Source organism: Esox lucius, chromosome 24 (assembly GCF_011004845.1).
Source record: "Esox lucius isolate fEsoLuc1 chromosome 24, fEsoLuc1.pri, whole genome shotgun sequence".
In the NCBI taxonomy this organism is placed as follows: Eukaryota; Metazoa; Chordata; class Actinopteri; order Esociformes; family Esocidae; genus Esox; species Esox lucius.
In genome coordinates this window covers 23,803,494-23,829,096 of record NC_047592.1, presented here as the reverse complement: position 1 = coordinate 23,829,096, position 25,603 = coordinate 23,803,494, and the positions used below count along the sequence as shown (strand labels likewise).

Here is a 25,603-nt window from a genome sequence, read left to right as displayed (position 1 = left end):
TGCAAAATGTGGCTTGTTTTAGCAGACCAGCCTCAAAACAAATATCCTACAGTATAATGCAACAAGCTTCACAGTATCCACATTCATAACCAGAGTCAAGAGTGAAACAGCATATAATTGGTATAATTTGAATAGATTTGTGCCCATAGTGTTCCATTGTTGTATTGTTCACAACACCCTTGTAATCATTCAGCATCAAAACTGTAGACATTACTTTTTCTGTGAAATCATGTTTTGTTCATCAAATAATGACAGAAAAGTGGCCACACTGACCAGTTATGTTGGAATTACAAAACGCCTGCCACAGTTGCCAGAGAACGTTTTTGACATTGCCCTTGGCAAAACTGAGGTAGGTAGACATTCCCTTTTTTGTGTCATCATGTTTGGTTCAACATATATGACAGAAAATACATTGTCTGTTATAACAGAATGGAAAATGGCCACCAGGAGTTTTTTTTTTTGCAATCGCTACCCTTATTTGAAAATAGGTCAATGACAAAGTGTATCAACTTTAAAGCTTTTATGAAAACTGAACATCATTTTGACATGTCACCAGAAATGTGAATGACCAAGTCTAACCCAATTTCCATCAAAACGTCCCTTTAATCTTCATCTGTACATACATTCATAGACATATAATCTTAACTAGCCCATGTTATATTTTAGGGACAGCGGAAACCAGATTACTTCCACAAAGCTCCAAAGAGATTACCGGCCTATTGCATTCCAAATGGCACCCTATTCCCTAGTGAAATACATTTGACCACAGCTTTGACCATATGATACCTTCCCACACAGTAACAGCTGTTATCCCCACTACTTCCAAGACGAGTCGCCCTCACCGCTCGACCCGTTCCCACCTAGGGCTCTGCCACAAACCACAGTGCGTTCTATGGAATTTGTGCGGATGTCGTGCAGTAGGTTACGCGCATGTACTATGTTTCCCCCCTGCCCCTATATTCAAATAATGCCAAATTAGGAACACTGCTCAGTCATTACATTACGGAAACATTGCATTTTAAAGAAATCGTGAGTCTTATAGTCGATAGCAGAAATGTGCAAATTGAATTAGCTATGAATTGGCTTTGAAAATAACTTACTGAATAATAACTCTACACTAATAAAATCTCTAGCCGCTTATTTGAAAATGTTAACCATTAACTAGCAGTGTTATCCGTAGCCTACATTTACGGTCGGATAGGCTGTAGTCTATCTTTAGGCTAATTGTTCACCTGAAGAGATGCTTTGTGTATGTACCAACTGTCTATTACAGGCACCCGAGTTCAAGATGCAAGAACTGACCAGTGTGGCTACGTCACTATATTGTTAACCTATATCCCAACTTAGACTAATGATTTTTGTAAAGGCCTATGTATTGATTGTGTTGAATTTAGTCGAAAAATGTATGTATGTTGCAACTATGAGGATTACAGTTTTAAACTAAAGCCGGCCATTTCAATTTAATTTTTTACTGTTTTGTTAACATTAACTACGCCTTCTCATTAGCGTAACTTTATTTTATGTTTCACTTTCATTGAAGGCCTACACACGTTATATTCAGTGTATATTAGCCAAATATTATAGTGTATAATAGCCATGGTTCTATTTGGCAATGTATTGGATTCAGCTTGAGAGAGAGAGAGAGAGAGAGAGAGAGAGGGAGGGGGTAAAGAGAAAGAAAAGGGGAGCCGAGAGAGTTGGGGGCTATAGGCTGATGATGGTGGGGGGACAGACAGGATAGCCTATCCTACTACGAGGGGGAGAGAAGGATTTTGTAGGAGGGGCCTAAACGGTAATCTCAATATATTGGAAGCTCGAGCCGGTGGCTGGAAGAATTTGTCTTTTATCTTGAAATTAAGCAGCAGCGGCTGTAACCATCCATCTCTGGCACCTGGCAATACACCTGCTGTTACCGTCAGCCCTCGCAACAGACCTCCGGCATCACTAACGGTAAGAGAAAAAAATCTCTGGCCAGCAGCGGCAGACATTTGGAGCACATTGGTGGCAGAACATAGTCTAGCCTATCGATCACTCACCATAACGGTATTCATCAGTGATCGATCCCTATGATTTTGTAATTTTATATAGTCATATTTAAACGAATATCTTCCTAATAAATGCTGTTTATTCCAAGGCAACCTAGCCTATTGACAATAATCAGGTAATGTGCATTGCACATGATCTTGTCTCTGTACCTAAACCTTTTTCTCATATTCGGATCCCCATCCCATTTTTATCGGCCATTTTGTGTGGCCCAATTTAAGGAATTTATCCAGTGAATAGGAAACAGCAGATATAAATGATAACGGAAATGTCTCTATAGTTTAATGAAACTGGTTCGTATGCTGCATGTGTAGCTCAATAAGGGTAAAAGAGTACAGCATTTGGAATTGTGTCAGTATTTTCTAAAAGCGATGCATAGGGATGAATGATCCCGGTAGCCCATCTAATTGAATATGGATATAATCACAGGTTCATCCAATCACCATTGAGGATGCTATCCTGAAGCTGTCATCGCCGCCATTCTCAGACGAGTATTATAAATTCAGTGTAATATGAAACAAATAAGAGAACACAAATGTTAAACAGGAAACAACTTTCGGCTCCTCTGGTGATATTAATTTTATTAGGCTATTTCCAAAGACTGTGTGAAAACTGTGTGAGTCTCATTCAGTTGGCATAAAGCCAGATAGATTGAAGGCGGATGACAGGCTATAAGGCGCAGGAGAAGCCAAGCTATGATCAATTGTTAGGCTACTTCTCGACACTGACTTTGATTATTTACTACATTAGGCATGTGTGCATGTGAATAGGCATGTAAAATGGCAGGACTGAGAGTCGCGCGCCTCCAGTGTGTAGGCTACTTTGTGCATAGCCTACAGCACGTGCTTGGGTCGAGTCGTGACAGCTAAAATTGTGAGGTTCGCTGTAAGATGGTGCATTTGTAGCGCAAAGGACGTATGAGCTATATAGCTATTACTGTATTCCAGTAAGTGTGCATAAAACAATTGTGTAGGCTATAGGCACACATTCTTATACGCATTCTATGCTTCCTATGTTTTTCTTAGCATTATGTTCTCCGTGACTCACGTGTGCTTTTAATTGCTGTTTTGTTCCTAGCTTTTTACGATATTTCTCAACATTGGGGTTGAAATCCGAGGAATGCAAAGTGTTTTGTAGATGATGGGAGCCCACTATTTAACTGCCGATAGAAAGCGCGTGCTTTGCCCTTAAGAGCGCACGGCTTTCTACACGAAGCTCATCTCTACTCCGGAATAAATAGATGCAATGCGTACTTTCTGATCTGATTCCACTTGGCAGTTTGGAATCCGGCAATGAAAGAAGGGATACGTAGGCGACTCATGATTAGACGCTTCAATAAACAGTTAAAATGGGAAGATGAAAAAGCACGACATAAAGTAGGCTGGAGCAGGTAAAGAGCATCAAACCACGCCAACTGCTCATCATTTTATCGACAGACAGATAGGTCGTTCTTTCATGCCACTGTGATTGCTGTACTGTTTTTCTCTTTTTGCCATCTCATGTTCCGGTCTCCCTTTCCCCATCTCTCCCACTTTATCTCATGTTTCTCCTCCAAAGCTCTGACTCAGACTAGTGTATTTAAGTCTCTGCAGCGTCACCAGTCCTTCCATCCAGGGCCGTTTCTAGGCATAAGCGGTCATTTAGGGCTCCCGGCCGCTAGGGGGCCTCTGACCATTAAAGAGCCCACAAATCCGATTTTGCTTAGGTCCCCCAAAAGCCTAGAGCTGGCACTGCTTCCATCCCTCTGTGTCTTTGCAAATATTATATGCCATTGTCCCTTCATATCTATACCAACTTACACTGAAAGCACAGCAAATTTTACAAGAGGAAAGATAGCAGCAATAGCATGTAGCCAGATCATTATGCAGTGTTACATTTGTAACAAGTAATTGAGAGTCACAGCGTTTTCAAAGGGCAGCATAGCCAATGGACTGAGCCCAATGGGTCCTACGTAGGGAATAGAGGGCCATTTGGGATTTGGTCCTGGGAGATCACCCAGTGAATTGGTCCCGGTGCGACAGAGGGGAAGACAAGGGGTGGAAGGGGACAGGCTTGCACCATGGTCCCGCTCGGGTTGTTTTACGTTTTCTCCCAAAGGGCCTCATATGCTGCTGAGTGAGTAAGGTACGCGGTTGGTTGGGGTGACTGCAAAGTCATCCGCTAAGAAATATGCGCACGCCCGTGTAGGAGATGTGCATTCCCAACAAGCGAACCCCTGGCCCCTGCTCTCTCTTCCCCTGTCCCTGCTAACTACGCGCATGTGCACGCGCGCGCGCGCACCCCACCCTCCCACCTTCAATTCCCATTTCCCTCCCCGTGCACGTTCACCACCCCCAACCCCTCTGCCTCCAATCCTTGTTCACCCAAAAGCAATTCAGATGAAGCTCATTGATTCAGACTCGCCGGGGTGTCATTTTAACCCCCACGCTGCTGAATACCGATCTCGCTGTTTATCGCCCTTACATCACTAGCCTCTCAACCCCCCCCCCCCCCCGCTCTCACGCACGCAGTCTCGAAGGCACGGTTGGTTGAAGTTCCCCATGCCTATAACCCAGTGACCCAAGATGAGCGCTGTATTTTTCCGCTCCCATTGGTTAGCAGGTGCGGGTGGAGCTGTTCCTAGACTCCTTCAGCAGATTGAGTTACGCTATGGCAAGAGCAGAGATCAGCGCAGACTCATGGACAGTAACCATCAGCTGTTCCCTATTGCCAGTAGGTTTCTGTGCTTGCTCACTTGTAATTCTGACATTGTGATGCAGCTCTGGGGTCCTGTACATCAGGGAAAAACAGAGGAGACTGAAAAAGGGAGAGACTACCTGTGCTTTTCCAATGAGAAAGGTTAATTTAATAATGATTCATCCCATGGCATCTTTCCTGTGCGGCTCACATCCGTGTAATTGACCTTATGGGAGACAGACTCATGTCTTCGTCATCCACAGCTCAATAGGAACCGGATATGTGGCTTTCATCATAAGACGTTTACTGACATTGACTTAATGATGATGGAAAACGCAATGTTTTTGGTTGCTGTCTCTCCCTCCTCATTTTTCCAATCTCATCCCGGTGAATGGCCTCAAATGGGCCTCAAGTGTCTATATCTCAGCCATTCTAGTATGATGTACATCTACGTATACCTTCAGCTCTGGAGTGGTGTAAATATTGATGTTCTCTAAAGGTTGCCGTGGTAATTTTTGTAATGCTCCTTAATAAATGTACATAATCAATAGGATAGAAGTGTTAGGATTTGGGAGAAAAACAAATAATGATAAGAAACAGAGGAAGAGACTGAGAAGGCATGAAAGAGAAAGAAGGGAAGGGACAGGAAGAGACAGTGTGAAGACGACAGAGAGGGACAGGAAGAGACAGTGTGAAGACGACAGAGAGGGACAGGAAGAGACAGTGTGAAGACGACAGAGAGGGACAGGAAGAGACAGTGTGAAGACGACAGAGAGGGACAGGAAGAGACAGTGTGAAGACGACAGAGAGGGACAGGGTGACTGACAGAGCAGGTGACATTGGGCCATCTAATGACATACACTCTTTTACAAAACTGTAATCAAACTGCGGGGTTCCCCTTTACCATGACCTTGAAACCCTGAATTCCAAAAAGAGGGATTAATTATACGTACCCTCTTTCATAAAAAAGTTTGACTGGGTTAATTACTCCACCCAATTTACATTAGAACAGAAAGAATCGGACAGTGCCTGTATGCAAAAATAATTACACACATTGCTCAATGTTGATGGAATGTTTTCTAGACTTTTCTTTTACTTCAAATGGAATGGCACAAGTTATTTGCTGAATAAATGATCAGAAAGGAAATGCATGTGAGAGAGTGACAAATAGAGAGAGAGAAGAGATGGAGACTATCCTTCAGCACAAGTGCTTCGATACAGAGGGAAGATAGTTTAAGTACATATTCAACCAGAAATAGATGATGTGAGGAGCGTTCTACCTTACAGTATGTTCATTAAAGGTGTGACCTGAAAAGATGTCTCTTTTAAAAGTGCAATCTGTCATTTATTATCCCTTGTGGTCCACAGGATGGAAAACACATAAGCCGACACAGGCACGCACGCACACACGCACATGCGCACAAAATTGTGTTATAGGGCTGTTTCTTTTTTTGATATTGGACCACACTAGCGTGAAATCCTGAGGTGGCTCAGTGAATACTTCTCTTTGTTTTGTTTTAGAACTCTTAACAACTTGGCCTTAGTTCCACTGGCGTCATTACAGAGATTACCAGTGTGAAGCACTGTTGAGAAAGGCCTAAAGGTCCGCTAAATCACCACAAAAACATTGTCAAGGTCACACATGGCACCCGATTCCCTTTCTAGTTCACTACTTTGGACCAAGCACTGTCCCACTGTGAGTAGTGCACTGAAGAGGGAACAGGATGCTATTGGGGACGTGAGCAACCATTTCAAATGATGACACATCTGTCGCCGTGTCACTCCAATTATATAAAGGGATAATAGACAGGCTTCTAATCTCGCTCCAATCCAACATGTTGAATATGGGACAGGGGTGTGTATGGGGGTGTTAGTGTGTGTTTTCGCCTGCGTGTGTGTTTATTCACGAGCGTAATCGATGCACCGGTGTGACAGGTGTGCTGCTTCTCCTCCTTGCTGTCCTCCTCTATTGACATCATGTGATCCAGTCGTGTCACTTCAGTTTCAAAGGCAGGGGATGAAAGTTTCAGGGCACGTGAAATCTATTCTCTTGTCTTTTTTTCAAACAGTTAAGTTGGCGGAGAACACAATGTAATTTACAGCAGCAATGACCTGGGAACAATTAGCATGAACTTAACATCAAATCAGGGAATTAGGGGACAAAATATGAAGATGTTTACATACACAGCCCTTATTTGCTGAAAGAAGGCTCTATAGCCCACCCCTTAACCCAGATGAAAAGCCATTGGCCAATTCAATCAGTGACATCACAATGTAAATAGGCTAAAAGATCCATCCCACAGAATAGGCAGAATCTTCAGGAAATTACTGGCTTTACACAAAAAAATGCCTTATCATAATTTCTGAATGTTACATCTACCTCATAGAGAGGCAACATAATCATGAAAACAGGGAAATCCCATTGTTGACAGCACTGGTCCTTGAAAACGTGGAATCTATTTCACTCCATAGACAGTATACATATTCTTGTATGAACGCACAAACACAAACCAAAATTCTCTCATGAAATTGTGAAATTTTAACATTTTCAGAATCCAACATTTGTTGTGTTTAGGGGAGTATAAATTGTTTTTGATGGTAACATTAAGGAATGGACGGAGAAATTAAAATAAAATAATTAAAGACACATTTTGATTAGGTTCATTCCATGTGGCTAAGGGTTAAGCTGTGGGAAAGGCTTAAAACACAAAAACTAAACTAAAACAAGTGACTTACTGTGACTGAACCCACAAGCCTTGGAACCGAAGCGTACAGCTTAAGGAAGGCCTAAACAACAAAACAAAAAACAAGTGCCTCAGATTAAACCGGCAAACCTCGGAGCCGGAGATCACGGCTTAATCTGAAATGCTGATGCAGTAGAAGAAACTGAAATAATGACCTTTACTCCATAAATGCACGCACACACACATATCTCAACAAAACCTCACAAAATGGGGAAAATGTTTTCAAAATCGTTGCTGGGCACAGTAATTGTACAGTGTAACCATTTAACTGACACTTATGGATGCAGGCCATTAAAGAAACGAAATACCAGGTGGTCTAGGTGGGTCTAGCAACCTATATCGCTGCCTCGGTTCCAGACGAATACACTGCCGCAGCATGGGTTGGAAACAGGCCCGGAGCTGGTTCTGCGTATCCTCTAGTCTCTTTCCCACTGTATGTCTTCAATAGAATATAAAGTATAAATATAAAAATAAATACATGTGAATATATAAATGTTTTAAATTTGATTTGTTTTCAAGGAAGATTTTTTTTTCATACTTTAAAAAAGTAGTAGTGTAAACAAATTATTATGAACAATTGTTTCACTGCATTAGTCTGTCTATTTTTCAAAATGTCTAAAACTCCTCCCGACACAGGCACTCCAGTTTTCTGCAGCTTTTACAGACGAGTGCATAGAACCCTGCATATTTGTTTTGTTTTTAAAGACTTAAAAATATGCAACAGTGTGACCTGAATGACTTATGTTCGCTAAAATTATAGCTACCAAAAATTAGATTTTGTCTGCTGCGGTTGCTGTGCAACGCAACTGGCAGCAGCCCAGTAGGAAGGCGCGGAGAAGTAATGAGTGCAATGTGAAACGGTGAAGAGGGACATCCAAAAATCCATTACCGCCGCTGCCCTTTCAGAATCCCATGTTCGCACACTGCGGTTTAAACTTCTTTCCGACCTTCATTTGGCGGTTAAGAGGCTAAAGCTTAAAAAAATACGTACCCCTAAACCTTTTTGACTACATTTTACCTAACCCTTACCCTATTCACAATAACCTGTCCTTTATGACTGCATTTGATCTAAACCCTTCATCCTAAATCAGACCAGGATGCCTTAACTGTACCCAAATGTCCTCACCTTGCGAGTTCTCCTATAGCTTTACTATTGTAGTCAGGCAAAAATGGAGTTGTTAAAATAGGAACACACAAAAAGAGACGCACAGATGCTCAGAGAAAAATGTAAGAAATGGATTCTGTGCTGCGTATATCTAGGTGCGCTGTTCACATCATGTGGTTGGACCATGTGGTTGGACCATGTTACATGGTGCGTATTTGTCCTGCCTGTTATCCTGCCCGCCAGCCAGATGTCAGACCCTCACGCAGAGACAAACCCCCTGTCCTCCCTGCGACAGGATATTGTCTTTCCTCGCTGGATGGGTTTCTTCTTACCTGTGAAGGAATTAGCTTTCTCATGTGAGATTTTATTTCAGTGAAGTTAAGAGAGGGGAAAACGAGTTAAGGGTTTATGACGGATGGCTGAGAGCTACAGTATGTGTGTGCAGACGGTCAAATGGAAGAATGAAGGAATGACACTGCAGGGAGTGAGATGGGTAATAGGGATGTGATGCTAAAGTTCATGAATGTTACTGATTCACTGGGTTTGTGTGGATCCTCCACTTATGTGTGCTTGAATGTGCATCTCCTTGTGCGCTCTCAAGGGTTCCAAATGGATTCTTTTTCCATCACTGTAGGGGAACTTCTAGGAATACACTTCAAAGTAGAACAGTTTTGGTTCTTGGCATAACCCTTTTGGTTCCAGGTAGAATTATTTTGGTTTCAAGTAGAAACATTTAGCGTTCCAACAAGGGTTTTTTCTGAGACCCAAAAGCGCTCTGCCAGAGAGGACAGTCGAAGAACCCTTATGCAACCCTTTTTTCTGGCAGTGATGGCTTCTGGGTTTGTGGGTGTGTATGTGTGAGAGACACTGTCCTGACTAACCACCACCATGCATGCATGCCAGTTTATGGAAAAGTACCAGCTGGAGAGAGGAATAGTTGGGTATGGCGGGGCGAGACAGGGTTTTCTCTTTCCCAGGCAGGCGCTTCCTATCTCACTCTCTCCCTCTCTCTCTCTCTCTCTCTCTCTCTCTCCCTCTCTCCTGACCTGCCAGCGCGGCCCAGCCTCACATCTCCAATCGACAGATTATCGGAAATGTCTGGCCCTGCTTCACTGCCTTAGCTAAAAGCCCAATTCCCCCCGGGGCCAATGAACTCTAGCGGTGCATGCATGCGTGGGACAGACAATATACACACAGGTGGAGACACACAGGGACAGAGAGACAGACACACAGGGACAGAGAGACAGGCACACAGGGACAGAGAGACAGGCACACAGGGACAGAGAGACAGGCACACAGGGCCAGAGAGACAGACACACAGGGACAGAGAGACAGGCACACAGGGACAGAGAGACAGACACACAGGGACAGAGAGACAGACACACAGGGCCAGAGAGACAGACACACAGGGACAGAGAGACAGACACACAGGGACAGAGATACAGGCACACACAGATCAGACGCGCAATCATCTCTGCACCTTTCTTAACCCAACAACCTGAGCCCTCATCTCCACTCGTCTCGCCCATTCTTTTCCCATGCCCTGAAAAAAACGTGTTTGGTTTCCGATTGAGCCGGTGTTTTCCGAGGTATTCTGGGAAGCGGGCGAGGGGGAATTACCAGAGGGATTAAAGCGGTAAGGAGTTGGCGGGGGGGGCCCGAGGGGGTACGCGCCATGGGGACAGATGCCAGTCGCCTCACTCTGTGCCACAGGCGGATTTTGCCAAATTTGCCCGTCCGTCTGTGTGGTTTGGGTGTCTGTGTTTTTCCTGACCGATCACTCTGGTCAAAACACCGGGATGTGTTTACAGTTGTGGAGCCTGATTGACGGAGACATTTTGCGGTTCACGTGTTGCAAACTGCTTACTGAGTTTGACCAATACCCACTGGATTATTTATGTTGCCCCGTTGATGTGATTGTAAAGAAATGGATGAGGTGTTGCGTAGCATGGGAACAGTGTGCATTTGTATAATAACAATTGACCTTAATGGGAAAATGTAAGATCACAAAAGATTATGTTAAGTTCATTGTGGTTTACGCAGTGTAAAGAATGTTTTTGTTTCCCCAATTTCCTTTTATGTAGAATGCATGATTTCCAGTCTATTTGTGAGACGACTTGAATGTTAAAGGAGAATCTGTAAATATGTTAAGCTCTGTGTTATTCTGTTATTCCCTCTGAACCACTTTGCTTTGTGATACCTAGCAGCTGTGGGAAAATGATGGATGTCTGTTCAACAGCATGTGTCCCTTCTGTCGAACTGGTTGTACAGTATTTCTCCTTCAGACGGAATGTTATCTATTTCTAGTATAAAGCCACTTACTGAAGGAGTTGAATGAGATCACATTCTCAATTACAGCAATGTAGAACTTCCTGTCCATTTGCTTTACAGGCCTATCCTGGTCAATAATCACATTGTCCCTCTCTCTCCCTTTCTCTTCTCAATCTCTATTGATCTCTTGCCCTCGCTCCCTCTACTCATTCTCTTTAAACCAATCTGTCTTCCTTTCCCACTCCCCTCTCTTTGCCCATTGTCTACTCTCCATCTCCCCATCTTGTCCTTTCACCTGTTTCTCTTTCTTTCTCACTGCTTTCTCCAACACTCTTTCCCCCCTTTCATTCCCCCTTTTCTCACTTTAATCGTTTCCTTTTCTTTCCCTCATCATCCCCTCTCCTTCCAAAGCTGTAAGGATGAAGATTGAGAACAGCCTGCCACGCCCCCAGCTCCCAGAGAGCCCTCCCCAGACGGGCCTCCAGTTCACAGTAGCAACGGAGGAAGACTTTGATGAGATCATGGCGATAAGCCAGGATATCTATGGGGGGCTGGACTACCTGCCGACCCGCTACGCAGCCTGGCTGTCTGAGAGCAACCGCACTGTCATACTGGCCCGGAAGCAGGGCAAAGTGGTGAGACAGGTTATAAAATGTTATAGGGTGTTTATAAGGGTTTTGATAACGTGGTGTTGAAAGCTACCAGAACCTTCATACAGGAATGTCAACAGGGTAAAGTGACGAGTTATAAAAGGTTTTATGTAAATGGAAATGTTATGGAATGTTTATAAGGGTGTTATTAAGCTATTGAAGACCAACCATATCATCACACTAAAGCTACAAATACATCAAATACACGCAAAAGGGAAAGTGATATGAGGAGTTACAAGAGTTTTATCATAGAAACAGAATTCTAAGTTAGAAAAGTGCTATGGAATTACTATATCTTAAAAATCCCTTGTGTTGTTATCACAGAATATTACCCTTGGTTTACTGGGTGAGTTGCGTGAGGACATGTTCTCATTCACAGCAACTACCTGTACCGCCCCCTCCCCCAACAGATCGCCCTGGAGTCGGTGTGTGTGATCGACGACGGCGAAACCATGTTGGTGGAAGGGTTACGTGTGGCCCCCCAGGAGAGGGGCAAGGGCGTGGCAGGGGTACTGTTACGGTTCTGTTCTCAGCTGGTCAAGACCAAGTGGCCTGAGGTGAAGGTGACCCGGCTGACCCGCGATGACCAGCTAGGGCCCAAGGATTTCCAGAAGTACCGCCTCATCACCAAACAGGTAGGTATTGGTAGATTATTATTTTGCTAATTGGTTTATTAATTGACTTCCATTGATCTAGGTTATCAGTTTATAAAAATACTACAAAACTATAAAACATTTTAGATGTGAATCAAAAATCAGTTTTACTGATCACAGAGGCACAAACCATTTATGAAAGGAAAGCTGTGCTCTTGAGGAGTCACTAAATGAGGAAAAAATGGAATGAGTGAGAGCAATACAGTGGGAATTTTGTCCAGTTTTCTCCGAATACCTGTTACTTAACAAATGAATTACAGTAATAAATCAGCTAAAATCTTATAGCATGTAATCTGTAAAGATGATTTAGACTGTATGAGGATTATAATAAAAAAAATATGTATAATAATAATAGCTATTTCCTTAGCATATACAATATTTTAATTAAATCAATCAATGTAAGATATTTAAAAACATCTTCTATAGATATTGAAATCATAAATAAATAATGAATATTGAATAACTATGTTAAATCAGAGCTGTAGACTATTCATGATCCCCTTATTAATATACATACAAGGGACACCTTTGCTGCAAACACAGGACCACTCACCCCTCACTGTGAACTATTCAACATGTGGAAGTTACGCTCTGTACCTGAAGAGTGATGCACTAGCATTTGTCTACAAGGTATTGCTCTGACTCTTTCCTACATACAGTTGCTACCAACCAAAAGCAACATCCCAATCCTACAGCCTCCCATCTCAGTCATTGCTTTTCTTCAGAAATGGGTAAAAGCTGCCTCCTTAGTCCTGGAATGAACTGAAAGGGTGTCCATGTCTGAGTTTGAAGGTCTGCTACCAGAAAATGTCTCTGACAACATTAATTTCTTCCCGGTGACCTCTTGACAGTCCCCCTTGCAAAGGAGGTTTCTAACTTAAAGGTTATTTTGCTGGTTAGATAATGGTTAAATCCAATTGTAATAAGTGAGTAAACTTTAAGTAAATAAAGTTTGCTCATGCCTACATTCTAGTAGTTTTCAACTGTCAAGAAAGTATTGTTGACCAAAATATTTTTGTCTTTATAAAATGCTTCAGTGTACTAAATTCAATTTACACCTTTTAACCAACTACACATTTCCTTTATCCTACGTTCTTTTATCGCCACTTCGGCCCTGAAGGGCATCCTGCTGGTTCGATTTAATGCCGAAGATCTCAAGCTCCGGCTCTCAGAACTGGGTCTGCGTGTGACCCCCCCCCCCCCCCTCCGAGTCTACCTCCCAGGATTCGGACACCCCACTGGTTCCTCCAGTCCTTCTGGACCTCAATGAGGTCCACCAGATGTTCATCAACTCTGGTCTGTTGTCTGATGTGCTCCCAAACTCTACCATCGTCCAGGACTGGCAGCCATTCAAGCCCCTGCCCAGCAACATGGCCATCCTTCTGAAGAAGGTAAAATAGAATATGATAAGGGTTGTATTAAGGGTTACAAATGTCCTGTAACTTTCCCCAAATTCCCAAGTCTTTCTGAAAGATTCCGGGAAACAAGAAGAACTAAATATCTGTGATTGCTCTATATAAGAGTGTATGCCAAAACTAAAATGTAAAACCCAACCAGGATTTCTACAATGTGTGGAAAAAATGGAAATGTTATCGTAAATTTGCAACCCTAATTGTGTTAATAAATGTTTTATGTATTGTTTAATTCCAATGGGTGAGGCAACTCTATGTGAATTTCAAATTTTTCAAATAAAATTAATTCATGAATTCCTTCAAGGACATCGACTGGATGGTGGATGACCGCAATGCCCCTGCTGTGGTCAGTCTGTGCACACACCCCTTCTGGGTTCCCGGAGGTCCCCACCGACTTGGCGACAACACGTATTACCTTAACATCGACATGTTTGGCAAAGACATCGACCTGGTGCTCCAACAGTTCCTGAGCCACCTGAGACGTCACACCACCTCCTTGAAGGGTTATGTCATGTGTCAGATGTTTCTAGATCCTCCCATGTGGAAACCAATGGCGGAATTTTGTCGCCAGACGCTGAAGGTAGAGCTGGTGAAGGAATACACAGAGCAGTGCGTTGTTGAGGCGGACGTTGTCTAGCTGAAAGAAGTTAAGGAGGATGAGGGAGGATGAAGAGGAAAGAAGAAGATGTAAAGAAGAAACAAGATGAAGTTGAAAAATGATGACACATTTCCAGAGACCCAACGAATTAACCAACTAACCGCATTCTCTTAAGAAGATTTAATGGAAAATGTATCCAGTGAATGGAAGGATTGGCAACCACCTCTCTAAGCAAATCCATCGAGAATTATGCCCCAGAAGATGCATTAGATTTGCAATATTTTTTTTTAACACTACCACTAACATAAATATTTTTGGAAAAAGGCAGTTAGATGCAATAGTTTTTAAAAAAATTTGTTCAATTCGTTTCTCAATTTTCTTTTTATATTTAGTCATCGCAAAAAGCAAAATTTTAAATGCAAGCTAGCGTAGGGTATCTCATGCCTTTCAATACTTCGTTTGTAAATACAAATTATAAATATGTACACATTCTGAATTGCAAATAAGTCTGCACAACTCTTGAGGCACTTTATAAAACCATATGGGCTGTTGTGCTAAAGTGCAAGCAATGACATGGACAGAAGTCAGTGAAGTTATAGAGATAACTGAAGTTATGCATCACTACTATAGAAGCGGTTGAACATCTTTCTGGACCTATTCTAACACCAAATTCCAAAATACTGTTGAACAAAACTTTTTGCCCTTCAGTGGATCTTACAGAGAATTTGCACACTCAACATTCACTCAAAATGGCTGTAACAGAACAGCTATAAAAACTTAGCTTATAAAACTAAAAACTGGCCAGTTTGCTTTTTAAAACAATGTAGTTGTCGTTTCTTTTGTAACTCAGTGTTTTTGTCGTTATGTTTTAAAGCGCTTCACCATATTGCTAATTTATTGTTACTTTTCCACATGTACTTGAATGCATCACTAGTATGTAAAGAGATAATATATTAAAAGCAGAAGCTTTCTGGAGGCTTTTTAATAGCAACATGCAATCTAAGCTTACTCTTTAGTAGATTGCTAACAATGTGAAAATGGTAGATGTGTACATTATAACACAAAGACTAATACAATTGAACTAATATCATTAAGATGGACTTACCATTAACAACACTGTTCAGTTAGATAAATATTTTCACGGTAAATGTTGCCATCCGAAATGTTATCAGATGACCTTTGTAAAGGTCAAATCCAAGTCCCTCAATGACAAAAAAATCTACAGTCTCAGCCATCTGACATGCTGTGAAACACAGCCCTCTGAAACCATTCTACAAAATTTTGTAGCCACTTTAAGACGCTTGATATCCATTCTACAAAGCTAAATAGCCACCTTAAGAAGCTTCATAAGCTTTGGCACATGGTCAGAGCACAGCAAAGCAAATGGGACTCCAGTTGTTTGCAAAGGATTCATAACCACTCCTCCATGCTCCATAGCCACTCTAAGAAGCTTTATAAGCTTTTGGCTTTTTGCTCCTGAACGTTCCCTTTAAGATGCAACACTTTTGACATGAGAAAGCACTGAACTAGTCTTCAGTGCAACAGAAACAACTCAGACAGAAACTATTTAAAACAACAAAAGAAATAAAGCCAGCCACTATGGAGTCTCCAACCTGCCCTTGTTGTAAAAGGGAACTTTTTGTAAGGTATGAAATGGACTGTGGAAGAAAATGTCTTCTGATTTGGTTTTGGTAGACTGACCCTTGTCTGGGAACCTTGTCAGTCATCTCACTATCTGTCTATATTTACGTGACTAACAGATCAACACCCACAACCATTATGAATTAAACATTGGACTTGATCAGTGGCAGTGAAGAAATTTGAATGAATAATGAAGCAAATGCCAAAACAATTTCCATATTCTTCAAAAGCAGAACAGATACAACAAAACAATACTTTTTCAAGGCTGAAGATGATTTTCTCAATTCTCTGAGAAGCACTTCCTATTTTCCTCACAGACTGAAGAAGCAAAGCTGGACATGCCCCCCTTTTTGATTCGGCAAATCTCAAGAAAGAGGAAGATGAGATGTACGCAACCTGAATCCAGTTCGGGAGAGATGAAGACAAGCAGTACACAAGCAGTCCCTCACTCCATCATTTCCATCTATAAAGTCCCCAAGCCCACATTTTCCCTAAACCCACATGAACCCCCACCACCAAATCATTTTGCAGAAATTCTCAATGATATGGGAAGGCGGAGCCTCACAAACAAGTGTAATCCCTCTCTCAAGTTTTCCCTTTCTATGAATTGAATCAAGACCAATTAAAAGCCAACCTTACCATGTAGATTATCTACAACTCAAGGCTGGTCTAAAGTAAGGGGTCCTGTTCTACTGTTGTATCCACACAGGCCATCCAATATATGTAAATGGTCTTGGAGAGTCTGTAAAGAGTATATTTACAAATATTCATGAAACTTAGGTAAAATGTAACTGACCTAACATGACAAATACTTGGTGTATTGATCATGAAATGTACATAGAAAGGTAATTGAAGTGGGAGTTAAGGAGCAAATCCGTCTTCCCGTTTAACATGTGAAAATGACCCTCCTTTCGCTCCAGTGCAGTCCACACTCAACATCTTCGTCCGCCCGTCAGCACCACAGGCAAATGCCACTGAGTTTCTAGTGTTCCTCCCTGGTCTGAGTATCTCGCCATTGTAAAAAACGGATCTTTTCAGTTCTAAAAACCATCCAAGCGTAAGTGAGAAGTGGGATTGTGCTATCTTATAATACCCCAGTGTGGTGGTAGTTCGGTGGCGGTGGTTGCGGACGTTGCATGGACACGGACAGTGTGGCATTGTATGACTGCCAATGTCCCCTGCAGAGTCCACCAACCCACTGGTCCAAAGGCTTTCCGAGACCATATGGCTAAAATGGATACCAGTAGAACGCAGGCCTGATCAGGTTATGACAGTTAGAGAGGATTTAGGATGGAGGGTACAAATCTGGGTGCACACACCATCTCTGATATGACGCACACACAGACACACACACACAACAGACACACACAACCAAATCCACACAAAATGAAATTCAACCTTCCCCGCCCCTCCACCACCACGTCCCATGCAATATATATCGCCTACCTGACCACGATGTAACCCCCCCACAACATTTTCAAATCTATGTTGTGTTTACCGGGACAAAGTTGTTGTTATACAAAACTGCCCAACAAACCCATCCAAAACAGACTATCTATACCCCTAGCCTCCAACTTCACTTGGACTGTACAATATGGTTCTATGTTAATGGTTGTCAGGTGAATTTGTGGTTTTTCTGTGTCGTTGGCTTCATCTATACATATGCTAATATATTTAACCTACATCGATTTATGCACGATATTTCAGGGAATTGTGAGATTCAGTAGGTGTATTTGGTCTGTGTACTTTGATTGTTCTTAAGGGTCTGTGGAGGTGTGTTTTTCAGGGGAAGGTCAAAGGAGAACATTTGGTTGAGATCCAAATCAATTTGATCGGCTTCAAAATCCCTTTGTTGACCATCAGACAAATCCAAACTCATTCCGGAACTAAAGTAATTCTGAGCACTCTTAAAAGATTTGGTAGCAGGTAATCTAACAACTCTGACTTATCCTTGTATAAGTAGAAGTTATCCACTGTTATAAAACATTATAAATTCTCCTTTGTCCCTCAGAGCACAAAAGCACAGCAAAGACAATGATTGGTGTTAAACCAACAGCCTTGGAAACACTGTAGACTTGGCTTGTCCTTAAGCACTGTTTATAAGTATGTGACAGACAACTTAACATGAAAATGCTACTGTATGGATATGTTCTACGCTAACAGGAGGGTTTCGTCAAACCGAGACGTTGGTTTGACTTGTGTGATTTTTTTTTTTTTTACACAATGAGGTCACTGTTACGGCCACTGTGCTGCCATTGAGACAGATCTCGGTCTGCGGATGGCAAAGTCACCACTTTGTTCAGGCAATTCACTCGCTCTCTGCTGCTGTGATAATGCCGGGGAGGGCAGTGGGGCAGTGAATGAAACAGGGGTCTGTTCGAAATGAGAGATTGAGGATTTCAAATTGAATAGATAGGATGAACGGAATACTCCATAACTCAACAACTGGTGTGTTGTGAAGTGTTGCGTTGTGCTGTGATCGTCATCGATGTTAATCAGCCACCATGGTGGGCTCAACCGGGGAAATGTCTGCGGTTAAATTCGCTTTCCTTTTTGACATGAATCTGATTCGATGATGAAGTAGATTGATTGAACATAGCAATCATGTTTCAATGACAATATTTTATAACACTCCGGTGACTGCTGGTTGCTGGTTATCATCTTGCCGTCCGTATGTGTTCTCCGATCAAGCAAATTGTTCATTTTGTCAGGACGTTTTACTTTCATTATGCTACAAGGATTTATTGTTATCCAACCTGTGTTCTTCCACCTTGCCACATTTCACCCTCATAGTAGAAAACCTTCTCAATACTTCTCAAAAAGTCTTAAAATGTTTCACCCTGACAGTCAGGAAGCAGAATAGGATATGGATCAGCGAAGTGTTACTGTTGTTCGCATTTTTTCTAAAAGACAGCATGGAAGGTGTGATGGGGATTGGTTCAAACTCAGTGAAGATGTTCAGTGTAAAACTCGTGTTGATAAAAATGTCTGACCAGCAACGTTAAGGCATTTTAGCCATGTCCTTTGTCACTGATAGTCAGAGTTGGCTAAGACGTAAACTGACCACTACCAGTGTAGCTATGCATGCTAGGGTGGAAGGAGAATGTAAAACAAACCCCTCATCCTTTATTTAGGAAATGGCTTTTCGTTTTCTTTTCTTGGTCTGGTAGCAAAGACAGATGGACAGATGACAAGATTGAGGGAGGTCATGGAGCTCAGGGGGTTGGGGGAAAGGAGAGGTCAGGGAAGGATGGAATGTACTATATGGCTGTTGTGGAAGAGGAGATGCGGGTGTAGTAACAGGATTCTTTTTTCCCCTCTTATAGCATTACCACTCTGGTAATTAAAGGCCGTATGAGGCTGGCCCGGTCACTGAAGGAAGGGTAGAGGAGGTTTGTGGACTCTATCTCAGGCATCTTGAAACGTAGTGGTGTAGCCACCTTATAACCACTTAGCAAAGCTCAATTTCACTCTGTGTTAAAAAAAAACATCAGAGACAAATGAGGACGAGACAGGGATACCAACAGAGAGTGAGAGGTGATTGACAACACTGGAAGTGGCGTCCAAACTATCTTTACCAAGTAGGATTGTTATGTGCCCATACCACATGTCCTCCAACGCTATTTTTAGAAAGCTCCTCTCATGCATATTTTAACTACGACACTGTTCCCAAAAGCTACCCTTCTTTAGGTTTTCACACCAACCGCAGTTGTCACTAAATTGATTCAGTTCATCAACCAGTGAATAGAATCCAATGGGTTAGATTCGGTCTGGAATTAAAGTCAACAGGCCATGTGTTAGCCTCTGTCACTAGAGCAATCACCAAGGAGTGATGGCCTAGATGTATATTTATGTCAGCTTATCAACCGTATCAAGCTAATCATGACCCAATCATTAGAATAGTCTTTGTCTCCACACAGGTCAGTGTCTCAACACTAGGATTGTGACAGATTGTATTTCCGGGTCACCTGTCCTTTTGACCAGGTTCTAATTTTGATGCTACCAGTACTGCTGGAAAACCAGGAAGTCGACTTTAAAAACTGCTCCCTACATGGTGTACTACTAGTAGAAGGAACGGCAGAGGGAGCAGGTCATTTGGAACACACAGTCAGTGTCCTTTCAAAACAAAAATACATAAATCTTAATTTCCCAAGGGTATAGGAGAACCAGGCACCCCCCCCCACACACACACACAGTTAATAGAATGACTCTGCACGAGCTGGAGTGGAAGACCAATTGCCTGCTGATAGTAGGATACATGATACTCCACACACACACACTGTACGCACATTTCCACGTGAACACACGCAGGAATGCCAACTCCTCTTAACTGCTTACCCCAGGACATTGAAGAGGCTACGGCACTTGTCGGCTAGAATTTCACATCGACTTTCTCTCTGTGCGCTTGTGCGTGAATGTGCGCGCATGTGTCTGTCAATGTGTCGGAGTGTCCGGTTGCGCAGGGATAGAAACAGAGACTCCTTTCAGCCAAACAGGGCAACGGTCATTGTCCCAAACCACCTGATCCCACGACTCAATGGAAAGACTGGCTGCAGCGCAAAGGTTGCTCAATTCCCTACGTAGTTCACTGCTGTTTGACCAGGACCTATAAAGTTATTAAGTAGTGCCGTACTAATGAATTAGGTCCTATCTGAGACCAAGCATCTGCTTCTAAAGCAGAAGGGAGAGAAGAGGGAAGGTTATGAGAAGGGAAGGTTTACTGACGCCTGTCTCAAGCTTGTATGCAGATAAGAAATGAGTTTTTCAGATTGTTGAAGTGGGTTTTGGAGAGACAGACGGGCACCTTGCTGACAGTTTTTTTATAGCTGCAACGGGCGGATGTAATCCCGAAGCTCTGGAATCTGGAAGGGTGGAATGTGAAACCCTCAGTGTAGATTGTTCAATGACAGCATAAGAGTCATTAATGGGTTACTTACTACATAACTTGGATTCAGAAAGTGTTGCCTCGTATAAATGTTGTTATCGGGTAGCCAGGAATGCCATAGTTGTAAACACACTAACAAACACACGTGTACCCTAATCACATACATACTGTAGTGTCAAATGTTTCATAACCCTATTTTTACATATGTTCTCAATTCATGAAAACGCCTTCCCATAATATCTTGCCCTGTCCTTGGGAAATAGCAAAATATTTTCCACCATGTTTTTCATCGTTTTTTTATTTTTTATTTTTTTATTTTTTTTTCACTCAACCCTAAAATGGTCTTAAGTCTGTGTTTAACTGAATGTTCAATTAAGACAAATGTTACTGGAAGTCAAAGAAAGAAATTCAGACTCATTGTGTGTCAAAAAAAATGTGGAACCTGGGAAAAGGAATTAAGAACAAAAGCACGAATGATAGCCCAATCGACTAGCAAATATAAAGTGTTTGTTCATCATAAATTAAACCCACCATCAAAACAAATGTTTTGAATTGACTGAAACCACAAGCCAAACTAATTGTCTAGAATCAATCCTTCTTAATTTCCTTTCTGGGGGAGGGTGAAAGAAAAAAATAACTATGAAACCTAATATGAATTTGTATAATGTAAGTACTTGACAACATTGCACCATGCCAATGCCTCTGTGAACGACTACTGTCTTTTGCATTTATGTGCGTTTATCTGTTCTTGCTGTTGATGAGAACTGCTGTAAGGAACATGAGAGTGGGGGAGACCATAGAACCAGAAAAACGGCCAACGTTACCCTTGATTTGAATGGGGGATGGTCCGTTTCTGTATTCTAACTCTATGGGTGAAACGCAACTGGACAACCATGCATTTAGCCAGTGTTGTGATAGCCAGCCGCGCTAATCATGCGTATGTGCATGTCAGGCATAATATGGCCTTGCATACTTTCATGTGTAGATTGGAAATAGCTGAAAATCCTATCTATCTGAAAGAAGTCCAAATGGACTTCCAGAAGAAGAGAGGACAGCAAATACTGCAACCGTGTACTGAAAGTGGTTCTAAATGCAATATGCATTTGAAGACTAAAACAATCACTAAACCAGTTTCCAGTTGCGTTTCCACACTCAAGTTCTAGAAGATTTTTTAATGGTGTCGGGTGGGAGGGTGGATTTCTGTGTAACACCAGACATGGTCATTCAGTGGGGTATCATTCAGTTCACTTGAAAGGTCTCAGAGCTTCCTGATCAAATGGTCCACAACAACAGTTATCCCTCAGCTCTAGCAAATCTTGAGTGACTATACTCCATTTCCCTAATTCATTCATTTTTACATCCAAAGATGTAAAGAAAAAAAATTAGTATATGATATATTTTCCCCTTTTGGGAAGATTAAGTCACCCAAACACTGATGTTTTGGGTCAGTTATAGTCAATCCAAAGTCAACTCAGAGCTTGTCCAAGGCAACACAACACAGAAACCTTATACTTGTTCAAATCAGAATCAGCTGTGATTATATTACTGAGGTCAAAACACATCTTATGTGAATTACAATACTGTTGAAAAATGAAAATCAATCAACAACAACATAGTTCACGTAGCTGTATAGAAATGAACTGATGGCAATTACTCCTGTGCCTGAAAAAAATACAGTCTCCTTCATTATAAATAATAATAGAGGTTTCGAGATTAGATATTTATGGAGATGCCTTTAAAGTAAACAGACAGCTTTTGTCAAATAGATGGCCATTGTTGTTGAAGATTTTTTTTCTTTTCAACAACAAGAAAATAACTTAAAAAGGCTAAAATACTTACACACATTCTGCCTAGTTTCACTATAGGTCCAACTAAATGACCAATGTCTGAATTAACATGGATACATGTTATATAGGCTTGGGTTAGATGAAAATGCCTGAACCTTCACCCCTGCTGGGAACCACCTAGTTCACAGGTGAAAGAGCAAAAGTTAAGGTTTCAGAGTTTTCATTTATCCCCCATTTCCTTGATATGGTTGCAGCTGTTGAGTTCCGCCTAGAGTCTCACGATTATATACAGACGCACAGAATAGTTTGAAATATTGTACGTTGAAGCTTATCACTTCTCACTTACTAAACAGTTCTAACAGGTTATAACCGATTGTCAGGTTATATGGATCATGCTAGTATTACTGGATCCTGCGAGACAGTAGAAAGGATATATAGTCTCCTCACATTGCAGTTTCAAGTCATTTTAGTGAGATCTTTTATTGGGTTCACAGCTGTTCCTCTGTCGAGGGAGTACATACAGTAATCATGCCATTCAAAGGTATGTTGATTATCTGAAAAAAAAAATCATTTTTCTTTTTTTGATTAATTTTATTAGTCTTTTTATACCCAATTGTCCCTGCTTATTCTCAAGCAGTGATTTGGAGAGAAAAACTGATTGAAAAAAACATTGTTTTTTGTATTTATTATTATTATTGATTATGATTATTGATTATGATTATTATTATTACGTTTTCAGAAGAGAAAAATTGTGAGACAATAAGAGATGCAAAACTATTTTAAATACAATAATTTTTTTAAAAACCTTTACAATCTACGAGAGGTCTATTGGACGTGTTGTTTTTCTCCACCTCGGATGCAAAATGTGTGAATGTTGAGGAGTGTTGATGGGTTTGGCACAGAGAAATGTGGCTAGGTTTACACTGAGCAAAATTACTAAGTTCAAACACACTTAAAACAGCACTTGGATAACTATTTTAGATACTAAAGATACTACTTAAGAAATATATTTTCTCTTTGTCTACGGCAGTATTTTTCTGTAATGACCAAATGTTTGAGTTAAGCATTTTCCCTTACAATGCCAAGACTAGGCTGTGTAGTCGTTTTTTGGGGAGAGGGGAGGCTTAAGGATGGGACACTTAGGCAGAAGTAAGAATTGTTGAATTACACACAAACATTCACAAAAATATATTTCAGTGTAAACCTAGCCATATACCGTTACGTACATGGAATACAATTTTTTTTACACTGTATAATCTTAAAGTGATGGCTACAAAAAGTTTAGTAGTATTTACTGATAACAGAATTTCATTTTTCATTTTGCTTGCGTTTATAGAGTATTGTTGTAGAAGTGAGTAATACTGTAAAAAAAACCTGTGTGCATTTCAGAATACTTCCATTTATCTCCAGTCTTTGGATAATAGTTTAACCAAGGATGTTTTAACATCTACAAACATTTAAACTTTATTACATGTGTAATGCAACAGTAGATATTGTGACGTATTGTTAATGGCAGGACAGCAGTAGAAACATTGTGAAGTCATTCTAACATTGTGGTGATAACAGTAAACATAAGTCCAGGCTTTTAATGTGTGTAATAGTATTTGGTAGTATTTGAGTAGTATTTCTGTAGTAGTATTTTTTTCTTATACAATTAAGAAACAATGAAAGACTAACATGACAGAACTGCTAAATGTTAGACAATGAAACACAACACTACGGACTATGACGCTTTCGGTAGTTCTTTGTCGACTGTTTCTTTATGAGTTTTTTGTTGATTCTTTTTTTTCCTCTCTCTCAACTCTCTGTTTTCGATTTTTACCTTTGTTAGGTGTTGTTAGGTAAAAAAAAGAACAACTTTTAACAAGAAAAATAACAAGTGCATGCCAGATTGTTAGGCTCTTTCTATATATTAAAAGAGCTCACTTTTTGTGTTAGTTACATACATTTACGAGGACAAAAAAAAAAAAGAAAACAAGAACAATAAAGGTGGGGTGGTGAGATGTGTGTGTTTTACAGGGAAACCAAGTGACAAACATAATTGCATAATACCGTGAGAGGGTAAGAGAGGCATTATTATGCATCACAATGAAATCAGTTTTGAAAAATCCTTATAGAATATAAATGATAAATGACATAAACAAGCATACATGCGTAGGCCTACATTCATAATTGTCTTTCTTTCCTTTTCTATCTTTCTTCCTTTTCTTTCTATCTTTCATTCATTCTACAACCCCGTTTCCAAACAAGTTGGGATACTGCCTAAAATGCTAATAAAAACAGAATGTAATGATGTGTCAATAATTGAATCCCTATATTTAATTGAAAATAGTTCAAAGACCACATATCAAATGGTGAACCAGAGAAATATTGTTTTTGGAAAAATATATGCCCATTTTGAATTTGATGCCAGCAACATGTTTTTAAAAAGTTGGGACAGGGGCATGTTTATTACTGTGTTGCATCTGCTCTGCTTTTAACAACACTGTATGCATTTGGGAACTGAGGAGACAAATTGCTGTAGTTTTGAAGGTGAAATATATTCTTGATTGATATAGGATTTCAGCTGCTCAATAGTTCGGGGTGTCCTTTGTCATATTTTTTGTTTCAAGATGCGCTAAATGTTTTCAACGGGTGACAGGTCTGGACTGTGGTTTAGCATTGTCTTGCTGAAATAAGCAAGGCCTTCTCTGAAAAAGATGTCTGGATGGCATCCTGCCCCAAATACTTTATATATTGTAAAGCATTAATGGTGCATTCACAGATGTGCAAATCACCAATGCCATGTGCACTAATGCACCCCCATACCATCACGGATGTTGGCTTTTGAACTGTGCACTGATAACATCCGGATGGTCCCTTTCATTTCCAGCTCGGAGGATGCGGTGACCATGATTCCCAAATTTTTATTTATCAGACAACAGATCACCTCACCTCAGTCATAAATTACCTCGGGCCCAGAGAACGAGGCAGCGTTTCTGGATCTTGTTAATATATGGTATTTTCTTGGTGTGGTAGAGTTTTAACTTGTGTTCAAGCTATAAACTGTGTTCACAGACAATGGTTTTCAGAAGTGTTCCTAAGCCCATGCAGTGATGTCCACTGCAGAATTGTGTCTGTTTTTAATGCAGTGCCGCC

At 41.1% G+C, this 25,603-nt stretch overlaps 1 protein-coding gene across 1 annotated transcript; it reads left to right on the top strand.

The window, feature by feature from the left end:
• Window positions 1-1,726: 1,726 nt before the first annotated feature.
• nat16 (N-acetyltransferase 16) lies at window positions 1,727-24,466 on the top strand. The gene is given in 6 exon segments (XM_010905657.3): window positions 1,727-1,950; window positions 11,251-11,474; window positions 11,900-12,124; window positions 13,263-13,406; window positions 13,408-13,533; window positions 13,859-24,466. Coding segments are annotated over 5 exon segments (1,044 nt in total). The 5' UTR covers window positions 1,727-1,950; window positions 11,251-11,258; the 3' UTR covers window positions 14,192-24,466.
• The last annotated feature ends 1,137 nt before the right edge of the window (window positions 24,467-25,603 follow it).